This window comes from Sapajus apella, unplaced genomic scaffold, assembly GCF_009761245.1.
Source record: "Sapajus apella isolate SASKATOON/1434 unplaced genomic scaffold, GSC_monkey_1.0 scaffold88, whole genome shotgun sequence".
Lineage (NCBI taxonomy): Eukaryota > Metazoa > Chordata > Mammalia > Primates > Cebidae > Sapajus > Sapajus apella.
Genome location: NW_022437028.1, coordinates 4043737 through 4070449, shown reverse-complemented (window position 1 = coordinate 4070449; position 26713 = coordinate 4043737). Strand labels below are relative to the sequence as shown.

The 26713-nt window shown below is 51.2% G+C and overlaps 1 protein-coding gene across 1 annotated transcript in view; it reads right to left on the bottom strand.

Moving 5' to 3' along the window:
- The window catches only part of CASTOR2 (cytosolic arginine sensor for mTORC1 subunit 2), a 59354-nt gene extending 47826 nt beyond the window's left edge, over positions 1-11528 (bottom strand). Inside the window, exon 1 of the mRNA XM_032254909.1 lies at positions 11059-11528. Within this exon, the coding sequence (XP_032110800.1) occupies positions 11059-11171 (113 nt within the window). The 5' untranslated portion in view covers positions 11172-11528. The remainder of the gene's footprint in view (positions 1-11058) is intronic.
- Positions 11529-26713: the final 15185 nt, after the last annotated feature.

Sequence of the window (26713 nt, the reverse complement as noted above, 5' to 3'; positions counted from 1 at the left end):
CTTTTTTTTTTTTTTTTTTTTTTTTGAGATAGAGTCTTGTGCTGTCCAGGCTGGAATGCAGTGGCACAATCTTGGCTCACTGCAGCCTCTGCCTCCTGAGCTGGGATTACAGGCATCCACCACCACGTCCAGCTAATTTTTGTATTTTTAGTAAAGACAGGGTTTCACCATGTTGGCAAGGATGGTCTCCATCTCCTGACCTCATGATCTGCCTGCCGCAGCCTCCCAAAGTGCTGGGATTACAGGTATGAGTCACTGCACCTAGTTGGGATCCTAGCTTTTAAAACCACCAGCAGTCAGGAGCAGTGGCTCATGCTTATGATCCTAGCACTCTGGGAAACTGAGGTGGGAGGATCAGGAGTTCAAGACCAGCCCAGACAACACAGTAAGACCCTTCTGTACAAAAAATTTAAAAAAAAAAAAAAAAAAAACCTCACGGTTGGCCAGATACAATAGTTCATGTCTGTAATCCCAGCACTTTGGGAGGCCAAGGTGGGCAGATCACTTGAGGAGGTCAGGAGTTCAAGACCAGCCTGGCAAACCTGGTAAAACCCATCTCTGCTAAAAATACAAAAAATTAGCTGGGCATAGTGGCAGTGCCTGTAACCCCAGCTACTCAGGAGGCTGAGGCAGGAGAATTGCCTCATTGAGCCGAGACTGTGCCACTGCACTCCAACCTGAGAGACAGAGTGTGATTCCATCTCCTCCCCCCCGCAAAAAAACGAACTACCATGGTTATCCTAAAATAGGGCATGTGTTGGGGAGGGAGTAGACGGAGCCAGAGTGGATAGACAGAAGACATCTAATCAAGAAAGCTGCAGGCTGGGCACTTTGGGAGGCCAAGGTGGGTGGATCACCAGGTCAGGAGTTTGAGACCGGCCTGGCCAACATGGCGAAACCCCATCTCTATTAAAATACAAAAAATTAGCCGGGCATGATGGTGTGTGCCTGTAATCCCAGGTACTCGGGAGGCTGAGGATTGAGAATCGCTTGAACCCGGGAGGCAGGGGTTGCCGTGAGCCGAGATCGTGCCACTGCATTCCAGAGTGAGACTTTGTCTCAAAAAAAAGAACCAATACAATAACAAACAAGGAAGAGATTTGCCAGGGATTTGGAAGGAACGCACGAAGTCCGCCCAGCACCCACTCCAGTGTGTCCCTCCTGCCTCCCGGACTCCCCCCTGCCCTGCACTCCCGGCCCTGCCTGCGGTGTGGGCCTCTGGTCCTCTCACTGTCTACCTTTCATGGAGAACACACAGGACTCACATCTTTCCCTCCCACAGGATAGAAACTCCTTTTGTGCTTCCTACTGGGTCCTGCCTATAGCAGGTGCACGCTGCGCAAGCCTTCTGCGGAAACAGAGCACACCCATTTGCATGACCCACAGGACAGCGCTTTGCTCCCTGCAGACACCTTTCTCTTTCCAGCTCCAGGTATTTGCTCCTCTGGCCCAGAGGGATGGGGCTGCAATGAGGATCTGGGCTGCCCTAGGGGCAGGGGCAGGAAGCTGTCCAGAGAGTTCAGGGCAGAGATGAGGATGGGCATAGGAAAAAGGTCTGGGAGCTGGGGTTGAGCCAGCCCTTTCTCTTGGCTGTCCTGAGTGGGCATGGGCAAGGCTCTGGGGCTCACCCCATGCCCTCTCCACCCGTACCCCTCCCCATCTGTGTCCACCCACTCCTCTTTCCTGCTTGCTCATCTTCCTTTATCCCCAGCACCTCCTGACATTTTCTCATGCCACCCATCACCCATTCTTGGCTCTGATGGTGCTGCCTCCTCTAGGAAGCCTTGCTGGCTTGCAGCTCTGTGGTCCTAGAGCATTCTGGCTGCCCCTCCCAGAGGCTCCACACTTAAATGACAGATGAGGTCCTTGGTTTAGTTCTGGGAGAGCAGTGACAGTATCTCCACTTTCCAGAATCAGGATGTGTGTGTGTGTGTGTGTGTGTGTGAGAGAGAGAGAGAGAGAGAGAGAGAGAGAGAGAGAGTGTGTGTGTGAGAGAGAGTGTGTGTGTGTGTGTGTGTGTGTGTGTGTCAGAAGTCTTCTGACCCCAGGCTTTTCTGGATCTGCCCTCACAAACTGGTGCTGGCCAGTGGCCCCAGGGCCTTATCAGTTAATGCTTAATGACCAGGTGTGGTGGCTCACACCTGTAATCCCAGCACTTTGGGAGGCGCAGGCAGGTGGATCACTTGAGGCTGAGAGTTTGAAACCAGCCTGGGCAACATGGTGAAACCCTATCTGTATCAAAAATACAAAAATTATCCGGGCATGGTGGTGGGCACCTGTAATCCCAGCTATTTGGGAGGCTGAGGCAGGAGAATTGCTTGAACATGGGAGATGGAGGTTGCAGTGGGCTGAGATCGTGCTGCTGCACTCCAGCCTCCAGCCTGAGCAACAGAGTGAGACTCGGTCCCCAAAAAAAAAAAAAAAAAAAAATGCTTACTGGAGCTTCTAGTGGACCAGGTACTCTTGGGAGTGCTTGATGTGGTTTATCTCATCAAGTGCTCACAACCACCTAGGTTGTAGGCATGATCATCACCCATTTTACAGGTAAGAAACGTAGCACAGAGAGGTCAAGCAACTTGCCCAAGGTCACACAGCCAGGATGAGCAGTGCTGGGATTCCAGCCGAGGTGTCCCAGGGCTCCAACTTCCATGGGCTAGTCTGTCTTTCCCTAAACTGCAATCAGACGGTGGCCTCAGGGCTCTGCATGGACTTTTTTCAATTTTAAGCTTTGTCTCCTATAAATGCCTCTGAAGACTTATAGTGTTAACCCGTGGCTTGTTTGCAAGATTTTCTGCAGGCAGGAACACGAATGACCCAGAGCAGGCCAAAACAAACCGCAGACCTGCATCCCGCAGATGTGGCCTAGGCAGGCAGCAGGAGGCTTCGATGGGCACACGCTTCCTGCATTCTTGCCTGTGTAGTTTTTTGCCAATCCAATGGGCTTTCTAGAATGGAATTTAAAGATAACAGCATTTCACGGGCAAAAAGGAGGGTGCTGTTTGGTTGGGTACAGGGGCTCACACCTGTAATCCCAGCACTTTGGGGAGGCTGAGGCAGGTGAATCACCTGAGGTCAGGAGTTTGAGACCAGCCTGGCCAACATGGTGACACCCAGTCTCTACTAAAAATACAAAAATTGGCCGGATGCAGTGGTGGGTGCCTGTAATTCCTGCTACTCGGGAGGCTGAGGCAGGAAAATCGCTTGAACCTGGCTGGCGGAGGTTGCAGTAAGCTGAGATAGTGCCATTGCACTCCAGTCTGGGTGACAGAGTGAGACTCTGTCTCAAAATAAATAAATAAAAATAAAAATAAAAAAAGAGGATGCTGTACCATCACCTCCAAACATTTTGGGATAATGAATGACCTTACCCAACACCTCCTCTCTACCCCCTTCACTTTTTTTTTTTTGAGATGGAGTCTCACTCTGTTGCCAGGCTGGAGTGCAGTGGTGCGATGTTGGCTCACTGCAACCTCCACCTCCCGGGTTCAAGTGATACTTCTGCCTCAGCCTCCCGAGTATCTGGGACTATGGGTGTCTGCCACCACGCCTAGCTGATTTTCGTATGTTTAGTAGAGATGGGGTTTCACCACATTGGCTAGGCTGATCTTGAACCCCTGGCCTCAAGTGATCCACCCGCCTCGGCCTCCCGAAGTGCTGGGACGTCACTGTTATCATTCTATACTTGTTCATTGTTCCCAGTGTGTCTTACAGGGTCACAGAGAACAAATCCAAATCCCAAGAGAGCCTTATTTCACATGGGGAGACGAGCAGGTACCCCGTCCAAGTTGAACATCTCAGACCTCTACAACTAGAGCCCTGGATTCCAAGGCCCTCCCAGCTCTGGCTGGACCTCTAAGTTTGAGCAAGGCCAACCAAGATCCTTACAAAGAGGGGGTTTGGCTGGGCATGGTGGCTCACACCTGTACTCCTAGCACTCTGGGAGGTCAAGGTGGGGGGATAGCTTGAGGCCAGAAGTTCAAGACCAGCCTGGGCAACTCAGCGGGACCTTGTCTCTCTCTCTCTCTCTCTCTTTTTTTGAGATGGGGTTTTCCTCTTGTTGCCCAGGCTGGAGTGCAATGGTGTGACCTTGGCTCACTGCAACCTCTACCCCCTGGGTTCAAGTGATTCTCTTGCCTCAGCCTCCTGAGTAGCTGGGATTATAGGCACTTGCCATCATGCCCAGCTAATTTTTGTATTTTTAGTAAAGACAGGGCTTCATTCACCACCTTGGCCAGGCTGGTCTTGAAATCCTGACCTCATGATCCACCTGCCTCAGCCTCCCAAAGTGCTAGGAATATAGGCATGAGCCACCGTGCCCGACCAAGACCTTGTCTCTACTAAAAATAAAATAAAATAAATTAGGCAGGTGTGGTGGTGCATGCCTGTATTCCCGGCTATTCAGGCAGCTGAGGCAGGAAGATCACTTGAGCCCAGGAGTTTGAGGCTGCAGCAAGCTATGATGGTGCCACTGCACTCCAGCCTGGGCAACAGAGCCCCCGTCTCCAAAATAAACAAACAGAGGTAGCTCCATAATAAAAATAATAAAAAGAGGAGACTTTGAAAGTAGGTTCAGGTTCCAGTGAGGTCAGGGTAAGCCAGGCAGATGGGGCACACCAGGACCCCACCTAGATCTGGGGTCACACAGCTGTCTGTGCACAGTAATCTCTCTGCCCACCTGAGTCAGCCTCCAGGCCTGTCCCAGGCAGGTCAGCTACGGGACTGGGTGCCTCAGCCCGACTGCGCACATGGCCAGCCACCACCCACAGCTGCTGAGTCCCCCACCTCCCTGTGACAGAGAGCATCCATCCAGGGGGCAGGCCCCACCTTGAGTGGTGAATCCTGATTGGTCCATGATGGTCTCATTCCCTGTGCCTGTGACAGGCTGAGGCATGTTCATGTGACCCAGTTCTGACCAATGAGATGAGGAAGTCTGTGCAGGGGTGGGGATACCCCTGGAAAGGTTTTCTCAGGGACACCCTAGAGGCAACAGCTCTTTCCTTCACTCAGTTTCCTCCTGACTGCAGGGACACCCAGAGTCACCCCAGCCATTACGGTGGGGGCTACGCTGCTGCGGCATGGGTGGCCAAGCAGAAATTGATGACTTCATCAAGCCTTTAAGTTACCCAAGCCTGGAGTAGCCCAACCCATAAACTGATCACAAGAAGTTCAAACTTCTTATTGGTTATGTCCTGGCTTTTTGTTATTTGTAGCTCAAAGCATCCTTGCTGCCCGGGCGCAGCAGTTCACGCCTGTAATCTCAGCACTCTGGGAGGCCAAGGTGGGAGGATCACCTGAGGTCAGGAGTTCGAGACCAGCCTGCCCAACATGGCGAAATCTCATCTCTACTAAAAATACAGAATTAGTCAGGCGTGGTGGCTGGTACCTGTAATCCCAGCTACTCTGGAGTTAGAGGCAGAAGAATTGCCTGAACCCAGGAGGCAGAGGTTGCAGTGAGCTGGGATCACACCACTGCACTCCAGCCAGGGTGACAAAGTGAGATTCCATCTCAAACAAACACAAAAACCACAAAGCATCCTTGTTGAGAGCCCCTGGTTACATTTCATCTTCTTTACTATTTTTCAGGATCAGAGACAGGATCCCTGTCACTCAGGCTGGAGTGCAGTGGCATTGTCATAGCTCATTGCAGCCTCAAATTCCAGGGCTCAAGCAATCCTCCCACCCACACCTCCTGACAGAGTGTGTACCACCATGTCTGGCTTTTTTTTTTTTTTTTAATGATTTTTAAATTTTTTTGTGGAGATGGGGTCTTGCTTTGTTGCCCAGGCTGGTCTCAAACTCCAGCTTCAGAGGATCCTCCCACCTCAGCCTCCCAAAGTGCTGGGATTATAGGCATGGGCCACTGGGCCTGGGCTCATCTTTTTGAGTTAAGCCCATCCTACCAGAGGAAGAGTGAGCCCAGTGTTCCCTCAGGGAGGGTGAAATGGAATCTAGAAGGGAAGAAAGGGTAGGGCAAGAAGTAATACTCCTGGCAGAACAAAGGCCTGAAGGCTGGAGGCACCCTAGGGTGTGGCTGGAAGCTGCCAGGGGTGAGACAGGTGAAGCGGGCCACAGGCGCCCTCAGCCAGGCTGCAGAGCCTCAGGGTTACCACAGAGGACAGGGGACGCTCAGGGGACAGACTTGAGTTTGCCTACACAGGGTCTTGCCTTCCGGCTTTGTGCTGAGAATATGCTCATTCCTCAGGCCTTCTGCTCCTCTAGTCCAGCCACACCCAGATGTTCCTCCAGTTGTCCTGGGCAGAGGCCTGGTTCAGCAGTCCCGGGGCAGGGTCCTGGACTCTGCTTCTACCAGGTGTGATTCCGCCTGCCACAACCACGTCTCTTCCAGCCCCCAGGGCACTCAGAAGAGGCTCTGGCAAACACTTGGGCTGAAATCTGGGTCACTCTGTGCAGGGGTCGGAAATCCATCAAACAGACATTTACTAAGTGCCTACAACGCAGGGTGCTAAGTGCAGCGCAGATGGGACCTGGTTCAAATCCCAGTTCTGCTTCTTTCCCGCTGTGTGACCTTGCCATCGTACTTCTCCAGAGCGAGTGTCTTCTCCACTCTGCAAAATATGGCAAAGTCAACGGCAGCTCTCATCAGCACAGGGAGGTACTGTGGTGATGGTGGTGGGGGGGAGGGGTGGATCCAATCACACACAGAAAACTTGAAGGTCTATAATCTAGGCAAGAGACAAAGACAAGCCGATAATATGTTGTTATGGGCAAAAGTTGAGAAGTATGCAGGGTGCTCGCAAGGAAGTACCTGAGACAGGCTCTAAGGAAGTTCAATGTCTAAGCCGGGCACAGTGGCACACGTCTGTAATCCCAGCACTTTGGGAGGCTGAGGTGGGCCGATTGCTTGAGGTCAGGAGTTTGACACCATCCTGGCCAACATGGCAAAACCCCATCTCACCTAAAAATACAAAAATTAGCTGGGCGTGGTGGCGCACGCCTGTAATCCCAGCTACTCAGAAGGTTGAGGCAGGAGAATCGCTTGTACCCAGGAGGTGGAGGTTGCAGTGAGCCGAGATCAGGCCATTGCACTCCAGCCTGGGCGACAGAACAAGACTTCATCGGAAAAAATAAAAGGGAAGTAGCCTGTCTAGGTGGGAGTGACAAGGACCAGGTGTCCCTGGGAGAGGAAACGGCCCTGGGAGCAGATCACTCAAGCCTGGGAGGTAGAGGCTGCAGTGAGCTGTGATCGCGCCACTGCACTCCAGCCTGGGTGACAGAGCAAGACCCAATCTCCAGGAAAAAAACAAAGAGAGAGAAAAAAATAAGGCCCAACAACCAAGGCCAAGCAGGCGGGAATACAGAAAGGCCAGCATTTGAATTCTGTGCTCCTACGCCTTTCAGAACAGTGTGCTGCAGACAGGAGGGCTGGCTGTAACCACTCAACGGGGCATCTCTTGCAACCTGCAATAGCAAAAACTCTGAGCTTACACCAGAAAGGTGCAGATGTGCACATTTAAATCCCGGGTCTATCACTTCTTGCATGATCCTGAGCAAGTCACTTAATCTTGGGGTCCCAGATTCCTTGTTTGCAGAGCAGTTTTAATACCCAATACACAGAATGTACCTGGGGGTCCCGGGGTCTAGATCCCCTCTTCCAAGTAGTCAATTCCAACTTCGAGTCCAGTTTCCTACTTCAAAAGTCCTAAAGACCAGTGGCTCATGCCTGTAAGCCCAGCACTCTGAGAGGCCGAGGTGGGAGGATCGTGTGATGCCAGGAGTTTGAGGCCAGCCTGAGCAACACAGTGAGACCCCATCGCTACAAAAATTTAAAAATGAACTGCGTGCAGTGGTGCACACATGCAGTCCCCGCTACTAGGGAGTCTGATATGAGGACTGCTTGAGCCCAGGAGTTCGAGGCTGCAGTGAGCTATGATGGTGCCACTGTACTTCAGCCTGGGCAACAGAGTGAGATCCCATCTCTTAAAAACAGACAGACAAAAAAGCTGTAAGATTCAGTGCCACCTCCTGCAGGTAGGTATCCAGCCTTCTAGGTACACTGCCAGACACCCATTCCCTGACTCCACCCTGCTGCAGAGTGATGGCCTCTTTCCTTCTCTTACACCAGGCTCTAGGGCTTGGAAGAGGCAGGGGAAAGGTATCTCTGTGCCCCCTGGACCCAGCCGCACCCCTACACAGTGTTTCCCAGTGCCATTCCCTTTCCACAGCTCCACCCCACGAGAAGGAAGAAGTGACCTAAGTCTGCTAAGGGGCGGAGGGAAAGGTTTGGGAAGGTTTCAGGGTGCTGTCATGAACTCTGGAGGATTGAATAGGAATTTACTAGGGGTGGGTAGAGGAGAATGTTCCACGCAGATGAAAGAGAGGCAGACACAAAGGCGCAGAGGTGTGTAGGAACAATAAGGCGAATTGTGTATTTGCTGGAGGAGGGGTAAAGATGAGGATTCAAGGCCAGGAGCAGTAATCCCAGCACTTTGGGAGGTCGAGGTGGGAGGACCCTTGAGCCCAGGAGTTGGAGGCTGCACGGAGCTACTGCACGGCGCCACTGTGCTCCAGCCTGTGCGACAGAGTAAGGCTCTGTCTCCAAAAACTGAAAAGATAAAAGATGATGATTCAGAATCTAGATCCCAAAGGGCCTTGAATGCCATGTCAGTGATTTGACGCTATAGAAAGTGACTGACAAAATTGTAAATGGGTGGCACAGGGACCCTCAGGGCATCCTGTGCTAGTCTAGGCTAAATTTAGGTTTTGGAGAGGGAGGTGACAGGGCTATGGGTCACCACCTGGGGGCAGGTATTGCAGGAGGAATCTAGGGGGTTCTACCTGGAAGGCTGATTATTGAAAAAAGCTTAACCCTTCTGTCCGCAGGCTGTCACCCATCAACACTTGCTAAAAAGCCATTGTCCACAACCATCCTAGCCATCCACACAGCTCCATGTCCACGAGTGGGCCAGGTGGTGCTATCTCTACTTTACAGACAAAGTGTGAGCCAGAGGAGAGGGGCTTCACCTCAGCCATGCAGGTGGGGAGAGGGCTCTGGTCAGGACCCAAAGCCACTATCTGGTCTCAGAGTGCTTGTGGTGGCAGGTCCTCAGGCATTTGACAATCGTTCCAGCAGTTTTTGAGGTCAGACCATGGAGACACGGAGATGGCCTTTGGCCTCTGAGTCATCTTGAGACTGGACTAGTCAGCTGGGTCACCTGGGCCTGGGACAGGACAGGCTGCCTTCTGCGGGAGGGAGGAAGGGGGACCCACTGAGGGGCAGGTTTTCTTGTGTTCAGAGAGGCCAGCAGGGGGGCTTGCCCCCAGAGACATGCCTATCCATGGGACTCTGAGTTGGGGGCTGGAAGAAGGCCAGTCCCTCCTCCAAGGGGAAGAAGCTGAGGGACCCTGTCCTTTGCTGCCTTTCTAAGAAGCCCCCAAATGCCCCCTCCCTTCCAGCACCCAGGCCCTGTGCACAGCCGCAGCCTGAGTCATCATCCCCATTTGAATGGTGGCCGAGAAATCAGCCAGGGGGCTGCCCAGGGCTGAGGGCCAAGGCTTGGAAAAACAAGGCTGTTCTGTTACCTCCAAGGCTTGGAACGTCAAGCCTGGCTAGGGAGTCGGGGGCAGAGGGCAGGCAGAAGCAGGACTGGAAGGTGTCAACAGCCAGAGGGGGCTTTGTGTGTCAGAGGGGTGGGGGTGCCGCTCAGAATCCGAGCTGTTGGCTTTTGTTTTCAAATGACCTGTTTAATCATTACCCTTTGCAATCAACTGGGAGCACAGGCTCCATGGCAGAGGCTAGGCAAGGATTTCAAATCTCCAAACCCTACAGAGCAGCCGGAGAAGAAAGTAAACAAGATGCCACCGGCAGCTCTGGCTCCATCTCGCAAACAATAGCCGGACTGAACGCCCGGCTCAGACACACACATCAAAGTGAGATTTCCAAGCAAGAACTTTCACAGGCAGATAACAGGCTCGGATGGAATGATTTCCCTATGTCCCTTGAGCTCAGTGCCAAAGGGGGCAGCCCAAGGGGGCTGTCATTTTCCCGCTAACCTTGACCCGTAATGTATTCATTCATTTTGCACTGAGGGAGAGCCACCACCGCCCCAAACCGCGAAAAAGCAACCAGTAACAACTTTATCATTCCTTTTCAACAGTCACAATGGTGGGCAAATGAGACTTAAGTTACAGCAGCTCGCTGGCACTCACACACCCGTGGGCTCGGGCTCCTTAACAACAACGAAACCCTAATGTAAGCACCCACCGGGCTCACAAAGTCAAACCCTTACCTGGCATGGAGAAAATGCACGTATGTGTGTGTGAATGTCTGTGTGTTTCCCTCTTTTACCTTCCAAGGCCTTCAACTCTATTCTTCCCTTGCAGCATCCAAGCCCAGCCTCAAGGCAGATGCATAAACACCCCTGCTCCTCCCCTTCCATGGTTGGGCAAAACATCCCCCACCCCCTTTCCAGGACCCTGAGGAAAAAGAATCACGTCCTCTGCAGCCCCTCCCTGGCCCTGGCCCACCCCCCCTGCCCCTCCATTCCAGGCCGTCCGCGAGCAAGCCTCGTAGGCACCTTGAGATAAACACCCACTAATGATTTTATGATTTTCTGCTCCGGGTAACCGCGCTCAGCGGAATCCCTCCCCCCGCCGTGGCGACGGGGGCCGGCCCAACCGAGGGATGGGGGGATGGGGGCGTTAGTTTGTTTCTTCCACGGCCGCGTCCCCACACCTGTTTTTCATTCATTCATTCGTTCGTTCCTTCATCCATTCACGGATCCGTCACTGCGGCCGCCCCGCCCCCCCCCCCCCCCGGATTTCGGAGAGGGGGCTGTAATGGGGGAGGGGGTGGGAGATGTTGGGAGGGGACGACGGAGGTGGGGGGTGGCGCACCGGGGGCTGGAGGGTTGCGGGGGGTCCCGGAGCCAGGACCCCGCGGCTCGGGCTTTGTCAGGCGCGGGCGAAGCGGCGGCGGGGGCGGGGCGGGGGCGCTCCCCGGGCCCGAAGTTGTTTTCCGAGGCGCCGCGGCGAGGACGGCGGCCCGGGGTGCGCCCCCTTTGTCTGTCCCCGGCCGGCGCCGCGTCCCCGCGCGCTCACCTGGTCTTGGAGGACAGGAAGGCAAGTTTGATGAGGCCGTAGGTGAACAGCGGGATACTCTCCTTGGCGACGCTGGCAACTTGCAGCCGGTGCTCCAGGATGTGGAGTTCCATCGTCCGCCCGCGCCCCGTCCGCGGCGGCTCATCCGCGGGGGGACGAGCCGCGGCCCCCGCCCCCTCCGCGCCCAGCCGGCACCGACAGCCGGCCCGGGGACCCGGGAGCTCGGCGCCGGGCGCGGGGGGCGGCGGCGGCCGGGCCGGGCCGGACAAAGGCGAGGAGGCCCGCCAAGTTGCGAGGGGGAGCCGCGGGGCGAGGGAGGCAGCGCCGGGGAGCAGCAGCCGAGCGGCGGAGCGGCGGAGCAGCGGCGCGCGGCGCCCGGCGCGGGGAGCAGCTGGTGTTCGCTGTAACAAACAACTTGCCACTCAAACGCCGGCCGCCGCTGCGCATGCGCGGCCCGCGCGCGGCCTGCCGGGACTTGTAGTCCGCGTGGGGGCCACCCCGGTGGTGGTGGTGGTGGTGCTGCTGCTGCTGCTGCTGCTGCGGCTGCTGTTGTTGCTGACGCGGGGGCTGGGCGGCCGAGCTACGCGCACGGGAAATGCAGGAGCGCGGGCACCCTCAGGGCCGCGGGGGAGGCCGAGGGGAGGCGCGGGGCCGGTGGAGCCAGCCTGAGCCCAGGTGCGCCCTCTGGCACTCACTCAGGCTCGGGACTAGGCGCTTGGAGTGCAAAGAGAGCAACCCAGACGACTCCGGTGCCGGAGGAGGCCCGGGGCTGGGTGCGCAGAGATGTAGGGCAATCGGTCATGAGCGTGCAGAGAAGCCAAACCGAAAAGCGTGCTGGGGACCCTGTGGGAGGGGACTGACAGGCCAAAGGGGGTGACCTGGGGGAGGGGACATCCAGGGTGGGTTTTGCAGGGTGAATGGGAGTTCGTAGGAAGGGGATGAGGGCGCGCCGATGGAGGACCGGAGCCTTCCAGGCTGCAGGAACAGCGTGTCCTAAGGCACAGAAGCGTGAAAGCCCCCACGGTGCTGTGTTTGGTTTTGTTGCAGCGGAAAATGTGAGGGAGGAGAGAAAAGAGATAAGGCAGGCACAGTCACCAGGAGTCCGGTCGGGAGGGTCGTGTGTGCAGAGCTAACGAGGTGGCCATTTATCCCGCGAGAGAGGGGGTGATGGGAACTGCGAAGGCTGAGTGAGGGGAAAATGCAAAGTGCATCGGAGGCACTTCCAACCCCAGGGCCCACGTGCTCGGACCACAGAGGTTCCTCCGTCATGGCTGTCTGGTTTTGCGGTGTTCTGGGTTAAAGTAACTGGTGCATCGACCTTTGGCACAGTCATATGGGGACGTGATGGATGAGATCTACCAGCCAGGGCAGGCTAAGAACTCTCTCTTAGGGGAAAATTGCAGTTGTGCTCCCTCTCCTTCCCTCAGCCCTCATCTGTTAGGTAGGAACATCCTAGGTTTTGTCATTTCCACAAAAGGGTGAACAGCCTGCAATCTGTGGTACATAGACCTTAGAGCATGCATATCCCCCTTCCACTTCATTTTCTTTTACTTCTTTCTTTTATTTAATTTTTAAGAGACACGGTCTTGCTCTGTTGCCCAGGATGGAGTACAGGGGCTCCATGATAGGTCTCTACAGGCTTGAACTGCTGGGCTTAAGCGATCCTCGCACCTCAGCTTCTGGAGTAGCTGGGACTGCAGTTGCACACCACCATACCCGGCTAATTTTTTTTTTTTTTTTTTTTTCCAGACAGAGTTTTGCTCTGTCATCCAGGCTGCAGTGCAATGGCGTGATCTCGGCTCACTGCAACCTCCCCATCCTGGGTTCAAGGATCCTCATGCCTTGGCCTCCCTAGTAGCTGGGATTACAGGCGCCCTCCACCATGCCTGGCTAAATTTTGTATTTTTAGTAGAGAACGCCATATTGTCCAGGCTGATCTTGAACTCCTGACTTGAGGTGATCCACCCACCTTGGCCTCTCAAAATGCTGGGATTAAAGGCTTGAGCCACCGTGCCTAGCCTTTTTTTTTTTTTTTTTAACTTTCTGTAGAGAGGGGCATCTCACTATGTTGCTCAGGCTGGTCTTGAACTCCTGGCCTCATGCGATCCTCCAGTCTCAGCACTTTAAAAAAAAAAAAAAAAGCTTATCTATCTCTCCCCTATATGGCCTCAACTCCACACAGACAGTGATTTTTGTCTCTTCCCATTGTCAGCAATAGTGACTAGCCTATGAGCGACATTCATTCAGTATTTGTGGAATGCATCAGTGCACCTATCTATGCCTTTAGAATCTAGAGATCTAGAAAGTCCAAACAGAAATGCATTCAAGGGCCAGACAGGTTACACAGAATTGTGAAGCAGTTGGCTATCAGATAGTTGGAAATGTGTCTGGGTGTTGTGGTTCACACCTGTAATCCCAACACTTTGGGAGGCCAAGGCAGGTAGATCATTTAAGGTCAGGAGTTTGGACCAGCCTGACCAATATGGTGAAACCTCCTCTCTACCAAAAACAAAAAAATTAGCTGGGCATGGTGTCACACTCTGCTGAGGCAGTAGAATCTCTTGAACCAGTTGGGTGGAGGTTGCAGTGAGCTGAGATCACGCCACTGCACTCCAGCCTGGGCAACCGAGTGAGACTCCATCTCAAAAAAAGAAAAAAAAGTTGGAAATGGTACAGGTAAAGGGAGTCCTGTCTGATGGTATAAAATTCAGTTTCTTTAAAAAAAACAACCAGCCAGGTGCAGTGGCTCATGCCTGTAATCCTAGCACTTTGGGAGGCCGAAGCAGGTAGATCGCCTGAGGCCAGAAGTGGCGGATGCCTGTAATCCCAGCTACTTGGGAGGCTGAGGCAGGAGAATTGCTTGAACCCGGGAGGTGGAGGTTGCAGTGAGCAAAGATCATGCCACTGCACTCCAGGCTGGGCAACAGAGCAAGACTCCACCTCAAAAAAAAAAAAAAAAAAAAAAAAAGGCAGGTGAAACAAAACAAGGCCAAAGGCAAGACTTGGCTAGTTTTCTGACTTCTGCTCTGGATGGCCTCAGGTAGCATCAATCTGCAGACTATTTGTGATCCATGTAATGGATGGTGAAATCAACTTAGCAGAGCACGATAATATTTTAAAACAACAACAACAACAACAAAAAATTGAACAGGCTGGGTATGGTGGCTTATGCCTGTAACCCCAGCACTTTGGGAGGCCAAGACAGGAGGATCTCTTGAGGCTGGGAGTTTGAGACCAGCCTGGGCAACATAGCAAGAACTCTCATCTCTACAAAAATAAAAATGTAAGAAATTAGCCAGGTGTGGTGGCGTGCACCTATAGTCCTAGTTACTCAGGAGGCCGAGGTGGGAGGATCCCTTGGGCCCAGCAGTTCAGAGCTGCAGTGAACTGTTATTGCCCCACTGGACTCTAGCCTGGGTAACAGAGTGAGACCGTTTCTTCAACAAAATGCAAAAAATCCCCCCCAAAATACAAAAAAAATTGAAATAAACTAGAAAATGGCAGTGCTGTATATAGAATGGGTAGCTTACTATTATATTTTCTTTTTCTTTCTTTCTTTTTTTTCTTTTTTTGAGACAGAGACTAGATCTCTCTTGAGGCTGGAGTGCAGTGGTGCGATCTCAGCTCACTGCAACAACCTCCGCCTCCCAGGTTCAAGCGATTCTCCTGCCTCAGCCTCCTGAGTAACGGGGACTACAGGTGCCTGCCACCACGCTCAGCTAATTTTTGTATTTTTAGTAGAGACAGAGTTTCACCATGTTGGCCAGGCTGGTCTCAATCTCTTGACCTCATGATCTACCCACCTCAGCCTCCCACAGTGCTGGGATTACAGGCGTGAGCCACCACACCTGGCCATCATCTTTTCTATACTATAGGGCACTTTAATTTTGTCCATGCGTGTACAGGGGTGCATGCATGTGTGTGTCTGCATATGTGCACTACAACTTGATATAAAGGTATGTTTTGCTGTGGGTCTTGGTAAAAAACTATTTTTTTTTCTTTTTGAGACAGAGTCTTGCTCTGTCACCCGGGCTGGAGTGCAGAGGCGTGATCTCTGCTTGCTGCAACTTCCACCTCCTGGGTTCAAGCAATTCTCTTGCCTCAGCCCCCCGAGTAGTTGGGATTACAGGTGCACACCACCACACCTGGCTAATTTTTGTATTTTTAAGAGACGGGGTTTCACTATGTTGGCAAGGCTCTTGTCTCAAACTCCTGGCCTCAGGTGATTAGCCCACCTCGGTCTCCCAAAATGCTGGGATTACAGGCATGAGCCACTGCACCTGGCCAAAACTGTTAAAAAGCACTGTGGGCTTTATATTTCATCAAGCCAGACCATCACAAAGTTTGCAAATTTAGACCTTCTTGTTTTGACTTGCAGAACACCTTTACTCAGCTGTATCTGGTGCTTAAGATTTCTGTGAAACTAACTTCTGAAGTTCCTTTTGGGGGATTAAGGAAATTGACCTCTGGGTTGCCAAGTCCTGAGGATGATTTCAGGCTGGGATTAGGGTGAAGCAAGTGAGGCACTTTGGGCCCTGAATTTAAGGAAGTATTGGCTTCCAAGGTGACACAAGCGTTGGATGGGCGCCATCCTGGTGGAATTCCTTCCTTTTTGAGTTCCTTGTCATTGCATTTTTCTGGTGTTTCTCTCATTGACTCTAGGTCTGGCTATGTGATTTTCATGGCTTTGGCCAATGGGGTATTTGCAAATGTTTCTTCAGTCCTGCGCATTGGGACTTGCCCTCTTGGAATGAATGCTGCTTTGAAACCATCCTGCTATAAAGAAGCTTGGAAGAAAGATCACATAAGGAGGTCCAGGTGCTCCAGCTGTGCCAGGCCTCTGCCAACAGCTAGCACCAAATACTAGACCATGCCAAGATGTGAACGAGGCCATCTTAGACTTTCCATCTGACTGTCTAAATGAATGCAGCCACGCAAATTAGCCCCAGGTGAAACCAGAACTATCCAGCCAATCAACAGAAACATGACAGATGAAAAATAGTTGTTCGCTCGGCACAGTGGCTCATACCTGTAATCCCAGCACTTTGGGAGGCTGAGGCGGGTGGATCACTTGAGATCAGGAGTTCAAGACCAGGCTGGGCAATATGGCGGAACCCTGCCTCTACAAAAAAAATATACAAAAATTAGCTGGGCATGGTGATGCATGCCTGTAGTTGCTGTTCTTTCTGTGCTTTTCTGTTTCTGTGATGCACGCCTCAGCTAATTGGGAGGCTGAGGTGGGAGGATCACTTGAGCCCAGGAAGTTGAGGCTGCAGTGAGCCATGTTTGCATCATTGCAGTCCAGCCTGCGTGACAGAGTGAGAACCTGTCTCTGAAGGAAAAAAAAAAAAAAAAAAAAAAGTTGCTTTTAGCCACTAAGACTTGGAATGGTTTATTGGGATAAACCAATGAACCAGTGGATAGCTGATACATCACCTCTGCCCTCATCTTCTCCCAGTATGTGAGTGTACCTGGTCTCTGGCTTCTAATGTATCAAGGGCCTTCAACTTGAGTCCAGCTCACAGAATGTTTCTAAAGCCCTGCTTCACTTATAGAGCTTCCTAGTGTGGCCAGGCATGGTGACTCTCGCCTGTAATCCCAGCACTTTGGGAGGCTGAGGCAGGCAGATCACGAGGTCAGGAGTTCGAGATCTGCCTGACCAACATGGTGAAACCCCATCTCTACTAAAAATACAAAAATAGCTGGGCATGGTACTATGCACCTGTAATTCCGGCTACTCAGGAGACTAAGGCAGGAGAGTTGCTTGAACCCAGGAGGTGGAGGTTGTAGTGAGCAGAGATCACACCACTGCACTCCAGCCTGGCGACAGAGCAAGACTCTGTCTCAAAAAAAACCCAAAAAACAGAACTTCCTAATGGTTAGCTATAGTGCATGGTACACACTTGACAACAATAACATAAGCATACCCTGAAAAATGACCCCATGATCTAAGAAGAATATGTGTTCAGAGTTCTTTTTTTTTTTTTTTTTTTTAGGCAGAGTCTCGCTCTGTCTCACCCAGGCTGGAGTGCAGTGGTGTGATCTCAGTTCACTGCCACCTCCACCTCCCAGGTTCAAGCAATTCTCTGTCTCAGCCTCCTGAGTAACTGGGACTACAGGTGCACGCACCACACCAAGCTAATTTTTGTATTCTTAGAAGAGACAGGGTTTCACCGTGTTGGCCAGGATGGTCTCCATCTCTTGACCTCGTGATCCTCCTGCCTCAGCCTCCCAAAGTGCTGGGATTACAGGCGTGAACCACCACACCCAGCCTAATTTTTGTATTTTTAATAGAGACAGGGTTTCACCATCTTTGCCAGGCTGGTCTTGGACTCCTGACCTCAGGATCCACCCACCTTGGCCTTCCAAAGTGCTGGGATTACAGGCATGAGCTACCGCACACAGCTGCAGAGTTTTAAGCTAAGGAATACAGGAGTGGCCAACTCGGAGATTCATTTCTTATCTATGACAAAAGTCTGAACCCCTGGCCCATCCCATGGAACTCTGGCCGTCTAGGGGATGGTGGCCCTATGTCTGGGGTTAAATGAAGGTCGCCAGAGGGAGGGTGCTATGAGGGGGAGGGTCTTAAGTGGAAATACTCTATAAACTGCATGTGTGGTTTTTTTGTTTTTGTTTTTTGAGACGGAGTCTTGCTCTGTTGCCAGGCTGGAGTGCAGTGGCACGATCTCGGCTCACTGCAACCTCTGCCCGCTGGGTTCAAGCGATTCTTCTGCCTCAGCCTCCCTACTAGCTGGAACCACAGGCATGTGCCACCATGTCTGGCTAATTTTTGTATTTTTAGTAGAGATGGGGTTTCACCATGTTGGCCAGGATGGTCTCGATGTGTTGACCTTGGGATCCACCCGCCTCGGCCTCCCAAAGTGCTGGGATTACAGGCATGAGCCACCATGCCTGGCCAACTACACATGTTTTATAAGCAGTTGTGGTTTTCCTGTTCAGCCCGCCATGTCTGGACTATCCTGTATGTAGGTCCCCTCAATAAACCCTTTATCTTGCCTGCTGGCCAGGCGCGGTGGCTCATGCCTGTAATCCCAGCACTTTGGGAGGCTGAGGCAGGTGGATCACCTGAGGTCAGAAGTTTGAGACCAGCCTGGCCAACATGGAGAAACCTTGTCTCTACTAAAAATACAAAAATTAGCAGGGGATGGTGGTGAGTGACTGGAATCCCTGCTACTGGGAGGCTGAGGCGGGAGAATCGCTTGAACCCAGGAGGTGGAGGTTGTAGTGAGCTGAGATTGCGCCACTGTGCTCCAGCCTGGGCGATAGAGTGAGACTCCATCTCAAAACAAAACAAAACAAAACAAAACAAAACAAAAACCAAAAAGCAAAACCTACCCGGGCTCATGCATGTCATCATAGCACATTGGGAAGCTGAGTTGGACAGATCATTTCAGGTCAAGAGTTCAAGACCAGCCTGGCCAACATGGCAAAACCTGTCTCTACTAAAAATGCAAAGAAATTAGCTGGGCATGGTGGTGTGCGTCTGTAATTCCAGCTACTCCGGAGACAGAGGCAGGAGAATCACTTGAACCTAGGAGATGGTGGTTACAGTGAGCCGAGATGGCGCCACTGCACTCCATCCTGGGAGACAGAGCAAGTGAGACTATTCCTAAAAAAAAAAAAAAAAAAGAAAAAGAAAGAAAGAAATGATGTCTAAGTATGTTTGGAAGAAGGTGACCAACTGCCCTGATTTTTCTGGGACCAAGGAGAATTTCAAGATATAGGACTTTCATTTTTGAAACCAGGACAGTCTCCAGGAAGATGAGTTGGTCACACAATTTTGAAATAATTTAGTGATGTAAATCTATGAAATCTAAATACAGATTGAGTATTGTGAATGAAAATTAAGCATCCAAGTTGAGATGTGGTATCATGTGTAAAATGAACGCTGAATTGCAAAGATTATTATGAAAGGAATTTAAAGTACTTTGTTAATAATTTAAAAATATCGATTATTATGTTGAAACGAGATTTTTTTTTCCCCCCCTAGATGGAGTCTCACTCTGTCACCCAGGCTGCTGTGCAGTGTTGCGACCTTGGCTCACTGCAGCCTTTGCCTCTGGGGTTCAAGCAATTCTCCTGCTTCAGCCCCCTGAGTAGCTGGGATTACATATATGCGCCACCATGCCAATTTTTTTTTTTGGAAGAGACAGCGTTTCACCATGTTGGCCAGACTAGTCTCTAACCCTTGACCTCAGGTGATTTGCCCGCCTCGGCCTCCAAAGTGCTAGGATTACAGGCATGAGCCACCATGTCTGGCCTATAATCCCAGCTACTTGGGAGGCTGACGCAGGAGAATTGCTTGAATCTGGGAGGCGGGGGTTGCAGTGAGCCATGATCCTGCCACTGCATTCCAGCCTGGGTGACAGAGAGAGACTCAGTCTCCACACACACACAAACAAAGTTAACGGCTGGGCGTGGTGGCTCAGTCCTGTAATCCCAGCACTTTGGGATGCCTAGTCAGGCAGATCACTTGAGGTCAGGAGTCCAAGACCAGCCTGGGCAATGTGGTGAAACTCCATCTCTACTAAAAATACGAAAAAATTAGCCAGGTGTGGTGGTGCATGTCTGTAGTCTCAGCTATTTGGGAGCTAAAGCATGAGAATCACTTGAACCCGGGAGGTGGAGGTTGCAGTGAGCCAGGATCATGCCACTGCACTTAAACCTGGGTGACAGATCAAGACTCTGTCTCAAAAAAAAAAAAAAAAAAAAAAAAAAAAAGCCGAGAAGTCAGCATCCAATCAAACACGACAGGTTCTAGAGACGGTCACGATGGGGCAGGGTGCGACGAGGGGAGGTCACTCTGGTTACATGCTGCTCTTAGTCCACACTTGGTCTGACCTAGTGCATGGCAGCCTCCCAGCATAGATTTTGATGACTTCTCGTGTTATGAGGCCTGTCTTTACCAGATGAGCTTCTGCGGCCTCCCTGCAGCTAAGACGCAGACATATCAGACCTGTGCCTGACTCAGGCTCAGAAGTGAGCAAAAGGTGCATGGATGGGCTTTCAGAGAGGGCAGCAGGGATTTGTTCTGGTAATGATTACTGTATATACATAGCTCGAACTTAGTGGAGAAAAATGACAAAATAGCCTGGTGCACTGGCTCATGCCTGTAATCCCAACAACTTGGGAGGCTGAGATGGGAGGATTGCTTGAGACCAGGAGTTTGAGACTAGCAAGACCCTGTCTCTTAAAAAAAATTTTAAAAAATAACCGGGCATGGTGGCACACGCCTGTTGTCCCAGCTACTTGGGAGGCTGAGGCAGGAGAATCATTGGAACTGAGGAGTTCAAGGCTGCAGTGAGCTATGATTGCACCACTGACTGGAGTCTGGGCAGTCAAGCAAGACCCTGACAATCAGAAAGAAAGAAAAGAATGATAGAAAGAAAGAAAGAGAAAAGAAAGAAAAAGGAAGGAAGGAAGGAAGAAAAAGATCAAGCAGGAAGGAAGGCAGAAAATGACATTACATTAACTCACAATTTTTTTTTTTTCTGAGACAAAGCCTCACTTTGTCGCCCAGGCTGGAGTGCAATGGCACAATTTCAGCTCACTGCAACCTCTGCCTCCTGGATTCAAGCAATTCTCCTGCCTCAGTCTCACAAGTAGCTGGGACTACAGGCACACACCACCACACCTGGCTAATTTTTGTATTTTTCGTAGAGATGGGGTTTCACCATGTTGGCCAGGCTGGTCTCGAACTCCTGACCTCAAGTAATCTGTCTGCTTTGGCCTCCCAAAATATTTTATTTTTTTTAATAGAGATGGGGGTCTCACTAAGTTGCCCAGGCTGATCTTAAACTCCTGAACTCAAGCAGTCCTCCTGCCTTGGCCTCCCAAAGTGCTGGGATTACAGGCATGAGCCACCACACTCAGCCTGGACACATTGTTTAATGTCTGTGAATGCTCTTTTTCTCCTAGGTAAAACAGCATAATAAATTCTTCGCCCATAGGCTGCAATGAGGACTGAAGAAAATGCTAAAAAGCTCCCAGCACGTGGAGTGGGCCCACAGTCAGTGCTATCTGCGATCATTCCTACAGTCACGCCCAGAAGCCCTGACCTGGCCATTCACTGCTCAAAGTTGAAATGGTCCGATTCCGTGGGGCTGTCACTTCCTTTGAGCCAGTTGCTTAGCTCCAGGGTGTCAGAGGCCACTCCTTTTTCATCTTTCTATTCTCAGAGTTGACCTAAAAATAGGTGTTTGTCAAGTGGCCTAAATGGATTACCCACCCCAGCTCCTGTAGCTCCTGCCACATGGGACACCATGAGAATCTTCTTTCGCAGCTCTGTGCCAGGAAAGCTTTTGCTGCCTCTGAAGACCTGGGAAGGTTTCTCCTTGGGGACAGTTAGGCAACATGGTTCAAGGGCAGCTGATGGTATCTGGAGCCCGTTAGCCTGGGTTCCTTCCTTTCTTTTCCCCCTCCTTCCTTCCTTCCTTCCTTCCCTCCCTCCCTCCCTCCCTCCCTCCCTCCTTCCCTCCCTCCTTCCTTCCTTCCTTCCTTCCTTCCTTCCTTCCTTCCTTCCTTCCATCCTTCCTTTCTTCCTTCCTTCCTTCCTTCCTCCTCCTTCTTTCTCTTTCTTTCCTTCTTTCTTTCTTTCTTTTTCTTTCTTTCTTTCTCTCTCTCTCTCTCTTTCTTTCTTTCTTTCTTCCTCTCTCTCTCTTTCTTTCTCTTTCCCACCCTTCCCTCCTTTCTTCCTCTTTCTCTTTCTCTCCTTCCTTCCTTCCTTCTCTCTCTTTCTCTCTTTCTTTCTTTCCTTCAAGATGGAGTCTAACTCTGTTGCTCAGGCTGGAGTGCACTGGCGCGATCTCAGCTCACTGCAACCTCTGCGTTCCGGGTTCAAACGATTCTCCTGCCTCAGCCTCCCAAGTAGCTGGGACTACAGTCTCCTGCCACCGCGCCTGACTACGTTTTGTATTTTTAGTAGAGATGGGGTTTCAGCATGTTGGCCAGGCTGGTCTCAAATGCTGGACTTCAGATGATCTGTCTGCCTCAGCCTCCCAAAGTGCTGGGATTACAGGTGTGAGTGCACTACTGCGCCTGGCCTAACCTGGGTTTCAATCCCAGCTGTGTGGCTTGGATGCTGTGTGAACGTTGGTCGAGTTATTTCCCTCTCTGTGACTCATTTCCTTATCTGCTAGTTTGGCCTGATGTACAGGACCAGCTACATAATTTGCAGGGACTGGTGCAAAATGAAACTTGAGGGCTTCTGTTAAAAAATTATTAAGGATTTCAAAACAACTACAGTAGAGCATGAAACCAAGGGTGTAAGAGCCTGGGTCATACTCCCTGAGGCCAGCTCTGCTGACTCTGACCAAGAGTGGGTGCTGGTTTCTGTCTTGCTCAGTGCTCTGTCCACAGTCCCTAGAATGTTAGGTACAGACTGAATACATGTTTATTGAAAAGACTGGGCGCGGTGGCTCATGCCTGTAATCCCAGCACTTTGGGAGGCTGAGACAGGTGGAGTGTATGAGGTCAGGAGTTCAAGACCAGTCTGGGCAACATGGCAAAACCCCATTTCTATTAAGAATACAAAAATTAGCTAGGTGTGATGGCAGGTGCCTGTAATCCCAGCTACTTAGGTGGCTGAGGCAGGAGACTCACTTGAACCCAGGAGGTGGGGGTCCAGCCTGGGTGGCAGAGTGAGACTCCATCTCAGAAAACAAACAAACAAAAACAACAAAGGTTTATTGCATAAATAATAAATGATGGAGGCTGGGAGAAATGGCGGTCAGCTGGGTTAGGGATGGGACAGGGCTCTCACCTCTGCCACACTCCTGCCTGGGACTGTTTCTTTATCTGTAAACTAGAAGGGGTGGCCTGTGATCTTGAATCTTCTTCTAGGTCTCTGGTTTCTCTGAGCTCCCCTTGTGGGATTTGCTGTCAGAGATGGCAATACTTTCTTCTGACTTTTTGTTATTTATGGCTTGGATATAAAAAACAGACAAGGCGGGGGCGTGGCAGCTCAAGCCTATAATCCCAGCACTTTGGAAGGCTGAGGTGGGAGGATTGCTTGAAGTCAATAGTTCGGGACCAGCCTGGGCAACATAGCAAGATCCCATGTCTACAAAGTATAACAATAAAAAAAGAAATCAGCCGGATGTGATGACAGGTGCCTGTAGTAATCCCATCAACTCAGGAGGTTGAGGCAGGAGGGTTGTTTGAGCGTAGAAACTTGAGGTTGCAGGGAGCTGTGATCCTGTCACTGCCTGAGTGGCAGAGCCAGACTATCTCTAAAAGAAAAATTAAAAATGAAGAAAATTAGCTGGGTGTGGTGGCACGCACCTGCAGTCCCAGCTACTCAGGAGGCTGAGACGGGAGGATCACTTGAGGTCGCAGTGAGCCATGATTGCTCCACTGCACTCCACCCTGGGTGACAGAATGAGACCGTCTCTAAAAAATACCAATGCAACAAAAACAAACAGATATCAAAGGAGGCACTCAAAGAAACAAAGAAAGAGGCTGGGCATAGTGGCTCATGCCTATAATCCCAGCACTTTGGGAGGCCGAGTCACGTGGATTGCCTGAGGTCAGGAGTTTGAGACCAGCCTGGCCAACATGGTGAAACCCTGTCTCTATTAAAAATACAAAAATTAGCCACGTGTGATGGCAGGTTCCTGTAGTCCCAGCTACTTGGAAGGCTGAGGCAGGAGAAGAATCACTTGAACCCAGGGCAGTGAGCTGAGATCACACCACTGCATTCAAACCTGGGAGACAGAACGAGACTCTGTCTCAAAAACAAACACACAAATGAACAAAAAACACAACAGCAACAACGAACAAAAACCCAAGCAAACAGATGAATGGAATGTTTTGTGAAGTCTGCTAGTGGGTAAAATAGAGAGAACCCGAGACTGAACTGTCAATGTGCCTGGATTTCAGTGTCTTTGGACAAATCACCTGACCTTTCAAAGCCTCCTTTTTTTTCCCAGACAGGGTCTCGCTGTGTTGCCCAGGCTGGAGTACAATGGCACGATCTCAGCTCACTGCAACCTCCACCTCCTGGGTTCAGGCGATTCTAGTACCTCAGCCTCCCAAATAGCTGGGATTACAGGCGTCCACCACCGCACCTGGCTAATTTTTTATGTTTTTAGTAGGAACAGGGTTTTGCCATGTTGCCCAAGCTAGTCTTGAACTTCTGACCTCAAGTGATCTGCCCTCCTTGGACTTTCAAAGTGCTGGGATTACAGATGTGAGCCACCACATCTGGGCTCAGTTTCCACATCTATAAAATGAGGGTAATAATGCCACTCCAGAGAGCTGCTGTGGGATTCATGTTAATGGCACTGGTAGGAGCCCCGGGTAGTCCTGTGGTGCCAGGTAAGTGCAGAGGTGTGTGGCCACCTGGTTACACGTGACATGCCTGGGAGATGATGCCCTTTTCATGTGTGTTTGTTATACTGGCTCAGAAGGTGGCTATCAAAGGCAAATTCTGAGTGGATGGAGAAAGGGGCCCTACTGGGAATTCAGAGGAGAGCAAGAGTGACATTCTAGTTGGGGGAAAGCTTATAGTCCAGATGCAAGTAAAGACATATACATGCTCTGAGGCCAGGCGTGGTGGCTCATGCCTGTAATCCCAACACTTTGGGAGGCTGAGACAGGTGGATTGCTTGAGACCAGCCTGGACAACAGAGTGAAACCTTGTCTCTATGAAAAATTTAAATACATTAGTCAGGTCTGGTGGCCCATGCCTGTGGTCCCAGCTACTCAGGAGGCTGCGGTGGGAGGATTGCTTGAGTCTGGGAGGTTGAGGCTGCAGTGAGCTGTGATTGCACCACTGCACTCCAGACCTAGGTAACAGAGTGAGACTCTGTCTCAAAAAAAAAAAAAGACATATACATGCTCCAAAGGCAATACACCAAGGTGATGGTCTGAGGTGAGGACATTTGCAAGGGGCCCACTTTGCAAAGGTCTGGAAGAAGAGTTACAGGCTGGATGCAGTGGCTCACGCCTGTAATCTCAGCCCTTTGGGAGGCCGAGGCGGATGGATCACTTGGGGTCAGGAGTTCGAGACCAGCTTGACCAACGTTGCGAAATCCTGTCTCTACTAAAAGTACTAAAATTGGCTGGGCATTGTGGTGTGTGCCTGTAATCCCAGCTACTCAGGAGGCCGAGGCATGAGAATCGCTTGAACCTGGCAGGCGAAGGTTGCAGTGACCCAAGACGGCACCATTGCACTCCAGCCTGGGCAACAAGAGCAAAATTCCATTAAAAAAAAAAAAAAAAAAAAAGAGTTGCATGTGTAAGGAACGCGAGGATACAAGGATCTATAGGCAAGTGTTGCACTGTCTTCTGATGTAGTGAGTTTCCCGACCTGTATCTGGAAGGACGACCAAGAGGCTGAACGGTGGCCAGGAACTGTTGAGGGATCTCCAGCGGGTCGTTTGATTTGAGAATCTGAGGGTTGGAGTCAAGTTGTGGGGAACGCTTAAAGCCTTGGGTGAGACTCTGCCCAGAGCCCAAAGATCCCCAACCTATCCAGAAACCTGGGGAGGGAAGAATGCTGGATGTGAAGGCTGTGGGCGCCTCACGTTTGGGGTAGAAAAAGGAACAAAGAGGACTAGCTCTATTTGGTCAGGCATCTTCTTCTGGGACTCAGGTTCTTTCTGGATCTTTTGCTAGTCTCTAGGTGAGCTGACTTTGCATTGCCTCCCCTGAGTTTGACAAACAACATTGGGGGCCATGGGGAGTCACTGAGGGTTCTTGAGCAGGGAAGAGTCGGACAGGATGGATGTCCCATTGGCCCTGATCTGTGAAAGCCCAGGCCTCAGCCACCTCCCTTTCTCACACTTTACGCAGCGCTTCAGGAAGAGGAGATTTCTCTGATTCTTTGCTGGAGATGCCCCCTCCCTCCCTGCTCTCCCATGCACCCCGATGGGAAAGGATGACTGGTTCTCAAAGTGCAGCAGACTGGATTAGTGTAAACAGGCTGTCACCCTGATCCTGGGAACAAGGCCTTCCTTCTTCAGTGCTCTGGATCTGCCTAGCCTTGCAGGAGTCCCCAAGGACCAGGTGCCAGCCTCTCTGTGCAAAATCACACACTCAGACACAGGTACCAGGCATCATTTGGCCCTGCCATGGTGGAGAGTGTGGCATTTGGAAAACAGGCAGACATTTGCATCCCAGAGAGCCGGGCCCTGTCTGAATCTGGTCTCTATCCTTTTCCATGCTTCGCGGTGACTTCCACTTTCTCTGCTTCAGTTGACTTATCTGTAAAATGGGCATAATGGTGCCTGTCTCGCAGTGTGCATGCCTGTTTGTGTGTGTGCATGGGAATTACATGAAAGAATGCCTTTAGAGCTGGGTGCAGTGGCTGATACCTGTAATCTCAGCACTTCGGGAGGCAAGGCAGGTGGATCACTTGAGACCAGGAGTTCAAGAGCAGCCTGGGCAGCATAGTGAGACCTCTTCTCTAAAAATAAAATAAAATTAAAAAAAATCTGGAAACTGGCAATGTGTGGTGGCTCTCGCCTCTAACCCCAGCACTTTGGGAGGCCAAGGTGGGCGGATCACGAGGTCAGGAGTTTAAGACCAGCCTGGCCAAGATGGTGAAACCCCATCTCTACTAAAAACACAAAAATTAGCCAGGCACGTTGGCAGGTGCCTATAATCCCAGCTACTTGGGAGGCTGAAGCAG